Source organism: Vulpes vulpes, chromosome 1 (assembly GCF_048418805.1).
Source record: "Vulpes vulpes isolate BD-2025 chromosome 1, VulVul3, whole genome shotgun sequence".
NCBI classification, from domain to species: Eukaryota; Metazoa; Chordata; class Mammalia; order Carnivora; family Canidae; genus Vulpes; species Vulpes vulpes.
The window spans coordinates 12,382,076-12,388,615 of NC_132780.1; the positions used below are offsets into that span (position 1 = coordinate 12,382,076).

Below are 6,540 nucleotides of genomic sequence, written 5' to 3' on the forward strand. Positions count from 1 at the left end.
TTGCCTCTACCACTTGTTGGCTTTGTGACCTTGGACAAGTGACTTCACCTTTCTGTGCCTTTGCTTCCTCTATATAATGGGTTTCCTCAAGGTACTTTTTTTCATAAGATTGCTGTGTGACTTAGAGGCAATCTGTGTGTGTCTAGACATATATAAAGCCTCACTAGATGGAATTAGTGTGAAAAGAGGCAATGCAATAAGATAAGAAAAAGAAATAACGGGCAGTATAGCATACTGGATCCTGACTATCCTGCTACCAGCTGTGCGACCTTGGATAAGTCTCTTTACCCTTCGAAGCCTCAGTTTCCCCATATTTAAAGGGGGTATGTAAAAGAGTTAACATAGCAGGTCTGAGACTGTTATCCTTTGAAAGGCCTGTGTGCAAGGTTGATGCTTGGCTGGTTATTGGGAGCTTGGATGATGAGAGGGGCTCACTGTGCTTTAATTATATGAACAAGGTGGTTTGTGCTGAACACCTGCTTTGCTTCTGGGAGTCTGAAATTTTGATATAGGCCAGGCAGAGGGTGCCTATGTAACCAGCCCCCAATAAAAACCCTGTGTACTGAATCTCCAGGGAGCTTCCCTGATAGACAGCATTTCACATGTGTTGTCAGTTTGTTAATGGGGTGGGGAAGGGATTAACGTGTTCTCTGTCTCCACTGGGAAAAGACTCCTGGAAACTTGTGACTGGTTTTCTCTGGACTTCACTCCAGGCATCTTTTCCCTTTACTGAGGATGCTAAGTATCTTTTTGCAGTAATAAATAATGCATGAGTACAATTATAGGCTGAGTCCTGTGAGTCCCCTTAATGAATCACTGAATCTGATGGTGGTCTAGGGGGACTTCTGACATGGTGGTGATAATAATTCTGTCTCTCATGTTGCTAAAAGGATTAAATAAGATAATATATTAAAAATATGTAAAACACAGTGGCTGGCACACAGTAGGTGCTCAACAGAAGGTTAACTGCTGCTATGATTAGTTTTACTCTTTTTTCTTAAGATTTATTTTTTTAAGATTCTATTTATGTATTCATGAGCTACACAGAGAGAGGCAGAGATATAGGCAGAGGGAGAAGTAGGTTCCTCGAGGGATCCCAATGTGGGACTTGATCCCGGGACTCTAGGACCACACTCTAAGCCATAGACAGACACTCAACCATTGAGCCACCCCGGCGTCCCAGATTTATTTATTTGAGAGAGAAAGAGAGTATGTATGAGCAGGGGAGGGACAGAGGGAGAGAATCTTAGGCAGACTCCTCACTGACTGAGCACAGAGCCCAATATGGGGCTCAATCTCACAAACCTGAGATCATGACCTGAGCCAAAACCAAGAGTTGGACGCTCAACCAACTGAGCCCCTCAGGTGCCTCTATAAGTAATTTCATTCTTAAGAATATCAATATTGGGGGCTCCTGGCTGGTTCAGTTGGTAGAGTATGGGAATCTTGAGCTCAGAGTTGTGAGTTCAAGCCCCATGTTGGGTGTGAAGCTCATTTAAATCAAATGGATGTGGGATCCCTGGGTGGCACAGCGGTTTAGCGCCTGCCTTTGGCCCAGGGCGTGATCCTGGTGACCCGGGATCGAATCCCACGTCAGGCTCCCGGTGCATGGAGCCTGCTTCTCCCTCTGCCTGTGTCTCTGCCTCTCTCTCTCTCTCTCTCTCTCTCTCTCTCTGTGACTATCATAAATAAATAAAAATTAAAAAAAAATAAATCAAATGGATGTAATGAAAAAATGGATGTAATAAAACTTAACATATATATATGTTATATATATATTTATATATATATAAATACACACACACATATTTTTAAAAGAATATCAATGTTGATTTGGGGGAAGGCTGAATGAGTTGGGGGCCCAGTGGGCCAGTGTCCTGGCTCAGCTGACGTCCCCACTTTCCCGCCAGAGGATATATCGGTGGTGTTTAGCAGGGCCTCCTGGGAAGGCCGGGCTGACTTCTCCCAGGCCGATGTGCACCGCCAGATTGCCATTGTTTTCAAGACACCACCCTATGAGGACCTGGAAATCGTTGAGCCTGTGACCGTGAACGTCTTCCTGCAGCGGCTTACTGACGGGGTCTGCAGCGAGCCTCTGCCCTTCACGTACCTGCCTCGGGACCATGGTAACCACGGCAACCCAGGGTGACCCATTGCCCAGAGACCAGGTGTCTGGCCTAGAGGGGACAAGGGAAGAGGCAGAAGTAAAATGCAGGCTCTTGACTGCACAGGCTGGGTTCAGTTCCTGGCTCTACCTCTTACTGGTTGTGTGACCTTGGCCTCTCTCTGACCCTGTCTCCTGTGTAAAATGGAAGTAACAGTACATAGCTGATGGCATTTGGGGAATATTTGATTATTTCTCCCCTCAGCTTGCCTCCTCATGCCTGGCCCTGTACTGAGTGGTGCTGAGGACACAGCAGTGACCAAGATAGCCCCAGCCCTGCTCTCATAAGTCTCACAATCCTATTGTGGGGATAGATTTGCTCAGGGGACTCAGATTGCTCAGAGTGGGCATCTGGTCCAGGCTTGGGGATTAGGAAGAGCTTCCTGGAGGAGGGAATGACTTAGTTGAGGACATGGGGATGACTAGGCAGTTGTCCAGGGAAGTGGTGGGAGTTGGAAAATAGTGTTTCAAATAGCTAGAATAGCAAGTGCAAAGGTCCTGAGGCAGGATTGTGCCTGGGATGTTCCAGGAACAACAAAGAGGCCAGTGTGGCTTGAAGTGAATTTGGGTTTCATTCTGATTGAGATGCGGACATCTATTTGCATTAGTTGGTCAAGAACTAGAACAGCTCAATGACTTCCTAAATGGTCTCTATAATTAATTCTTAATTATTATTATTGTTGGATAATGTTGCCCCTGGTATCTCCTGAACAGACAGCTATGGCGTGGACAAGAAGCGGAAACGGGGGATGCCTGATGTCCTCGGGGAGCTGAACAGCTCTGGTGTGTCCCCTCTGCCCCTTTCCACATCCTGGGAGGGGATGGCTAAGCCCTAGCCTGGGGAGGAGGGGCTGTGAGGGTCCAGGGGTCCTCATCTCTGCCTTCCTTCAGACCCGCATGGCATCGAGAGCAAACGACGGAGGAAAAAGCCAGCCTTCCTGGATCACTTCCTGCCCAACTCCAGCTCAGGTGGGTCGTGGTTCCCCACTTAGGGCAAGCCCCTGCTCTCTGAAGTGGGATGAGGGTGAGCTGCAGCCCTGTTTGTGGCCTTTTCAGCAACCCCCCCCCCCCAAGAGGTCCCACAAGGCCAGGAACTCACGTCTCAGGCAGCAGCATGAAGTAGAAAGTACAGTTCTGGACACCATTTGGAGGAGGCTCTGATGTCTGCTGGGCCATTCACTTGCTGTGTGACCCTCACCAAGTTGCTACACCTCTCAGGGCCTCAGAGACTCCTCTGAAAAGTTTCACCATACACCTCCCTCATTGGCCTTTTATATATATTTTTTTAAGATTTTATTTTATTATTCATGAGAGACACAGAGAGAGAGGCAGAAACACAGGCAGAGGGAGATGCAGGCTCCATGCAGGGAGCCTGATGTGGGATTCGATCCCAGGTCTCCAGGATCAGGCCCTGGGCTGAAGATGGCACCAAACTGCTGAGCCACCCTGGCTGCCTGGCCTTTTAGATTTTAATGCATTTCTTTTTATAGACACTATATAATGGGTACATAAGTGCTTTGTGTATGTTTACTCATTGAATCTATACCATCATATCACTTCCCCCCTCATTTTACTGATAAAGAAACTGAGGCCCGGGAAGCTGAAGTCTCTTAGCCAAGGTCACATACTGCATCTGCGGTGGAGCAGGGACTTGAACCTGGGCATCTATACAAGTAGATTAGTGATAAAATATTATGTGGAACAGATAGCAGGGGGTAAATGGTAGATAAATGGGAGGGGTTGTCAGAGCCAACCAGCCTTAATTCAGAGCCTGTCTCTAGCCCAAACACCCTCTGGCCTGTTCTACCCCTGCTTTCATCTCAACTCATATGCCAGCCTCTGCTTCCCATGAACTGCAGCCTTATCTGGCTGCCATCAGAAGCCTCCCCAGCCGCTGACCACTAGCTCTAGGAATGCTGTCCCCTAATACCCCAGCTACCCCAGGGCACCCAGCTCCCAGCCAGCCACCAACAGCCAGCCACTCAGAGTCTGCTGAGCCTGGATCATTCCAACCAGTCCCACTGCGGAGGTTTCAAGTATCACCTGTTGTTCCCCCTACCCACTGTACCTGGTAACTAATGCCCAGAGCTCTACCTATAGCAACCGCCAATTCTAGCCCACTTCACCAGTCTTCAATCCCCAAGTCCCAAAGCGTCTCCTCTTTAGCCACTGCTGTTCATCTACGCCCTCCAACACCTGTTTCCCAATGCCTAAAGCCCTCCTCTCTCATCCATGGGGCAAAGCTGCTCTGGCATGATAGTATAATGGTTAGGAGCATGGCCTCTGGAATCAGACTGAGTTTGGATTCTGAAGCCTGAATTTAGCCATGTGACTTCTTTGGATCTCATCTGTCAGATGGAAATCTTACCTCTTAGGGTCCTTTTTAGAATCTAGTCAGGTCATATCGCACAGATAGTTAGCATAGTTAGTGCTCAGGAGATCTTAGGAACTTGCTGGACAGGAATGCCAGGAATGCATTTGTTATGATCATGTTTAGCTGTATTCACAACAAAATGCAAATTAACAGGGCTTCAACAGGCTATATTTCTCTTCTCAGATAAACAGTGGTAGATAGTCCTGGGATGGTGTGGAGGCTGTAGGATCATCAGAGACCCAACCAAGCTCCTGCCATTTTCAACTCATTTTCCATCTCATGGTCCAAAATGGCTGCCAAGGCTCCAGCCATCACACCCATAGTCCAGCCAGGAGAACTTAAGTCACATGATGACATTTAGCTGTAAGGGAGGCTGGGAAATAGAGTCCCAGCAGCCCTGAGTCTTTCTGAGATAAGCATAATTTGCCTTTGCTGGTCAGGTTTGTCTTGTCTCAGAAAGACACTCTCCTTTATAATGACATACAATTTTACCTTCCAATTTGGGAACTTCTCATTTAGGTCTTCCATGCGTGGGGCTTTCACTTTTTGGGTGGTCTCTATAACTTGGGTGAGGGGAGGACTTTAGAGCCTCTTCAACATCCCTATTTTTTGGAAAAAACTCCCCAGCCCTGCAGAAGCATGGTTTGAACCCTGGTTCTACAACTTACCAGCTATGTGTGACTGAATTATTTTGCCTGTTTGCTTTTTTTTTTTTTTTTTTAAGATTTTATTTGTTTATTCATGAGAGACATAGAGAAGCAGAGAGAGAGAGGCAGAGGGAGAAGCAGGCTCCATGCAGGGAGCCTGATGTGGGACTCGATCCCTGGACCCTGGGATCAAGACCTGAGCAGGAGGCAGATGTTCAACCACTGAGCTACCCAGGCGCTCTTGACCTCAATTTGCTTATTAAGTGCGAATGATGATAATGCCTACTCCAGGGTTCTCCTTGGGATTAAAGGAGGCCACGGTGATCATGCATTTAGCTCTATTAGGTCACTGGAGTTTGGGCATGGCCAGAAGTTGATGCTAAAGCCACCCTATTTTCCTTCCCTCTCATCTGTGCAGGCCCGTTCCTCCCACCGTCAGCCCTGCTGCCGGACACAGACTTCTTCCCTGGCACCGTGTCCCTACCCGGCCTGGAGCCCCCTGGTGGGCCGGACCTTCTGGACGACAGCTTTGCCTATGATGACAGCACGGCCCCCACACTTTTCACCATGCTGGACATGCTGCCCCCCGCGCCGCCACTCGCCAGCGCTGTCACGGGCAATGGGGCTGCAGGGCCGACTGTTGGAGAGCCTTCCGGCCCTGAGCCAATGACGCTGGACTCATATCAGGCCCCAGGCCCCGGGGACGGGGGCACTGCCAGCCTTGTGGGCAGCAACATGTTCCCCAACCAGTACCGTGAGGTGGGCTTTGGGGGAGGCCTCCTGTCCCCGGGGCCCGAGGCCACGTAGCCCTGAGGTGCTGGAGGAGAGGCGCTGGGTGGGGAGGACTGGAGGTGGAAGGGGCCGTGCAAACCCAACGAGGATGTCCCGCACCTCCATACCCGTGGGCCCCCAAGTGGTCAGTCTTCCGACCTCCTCATCCTTCTTAATGGGACATCTTTGGCGCTGGTGAGAAGCTCCGTAGCACCGGTTTCCCCTGAGCCCATTTTACAAATGAGAAAACCGAGTCCGGAGAGGAAAAGGGGCTTGGCTCCCATGCACCAGCTTGTAAAGTTGCCTCAGCCCCCACGAGTGGGGGCGCCTTCTCCAGGTGGATTCTGGAGTGTACATAATGGGAGAAAGGTGCAGATCCTCAGCTCTCCTCCCCCGAGCTTGAAGGTGGGGGATAAAGATTGTTTGTTGTGAGTCTTCCCAATAAAGATGAGTTTTTGAGCCTTGGGAGTCTGCTGTCTTCTCCGCTGGGGAGACCCCAGGGCGCTCACGCACGAACCGCGCGGGGATCTCCCCGGCTCCGCCTCTCTCGGCAGCATCCTCCAAGACCCCGCCCCTCGCGTCCA

The 6,540-nt window shown here is 49.7% G+C and overlaps 1 protein-coding gene across 1 annotated transcript in view; it reads left to right on the top strand.

The window, feature by feature from the left end:
• Window positions 1-6,415, top strand: part of RELB (RELB proto-oncogene, NF-kB subunit) — a 29,310-nt gene extending 22,895 nt beyond the window's left edge. Inside the window, exons 8-11 of the mRNA XM_072754764.1 lie at window positions 1,911-2,126; window positions 2,879-2,947; window positions 3,056-3,133; window positions 5,604-6,415. Of these exons, the coding sequence (XP_072610865.1) occupies window positions 1,911-2,126; window positions 2,879-2,947; window positions 3,056-3,133; window positions 5,604-5,992 (752 nt within the window). The 3' untranslated portion in view covers window positions 5,993-6,415. The remainder of the gene's footprint in view (window positions 1-1,910; window positions 2,127-2,878; window positions 2,948-3,055; window positions 3,134-5,603) is intronic.
• Window positions 6,416-6,540: the final 125 nt, after the last annotated feature.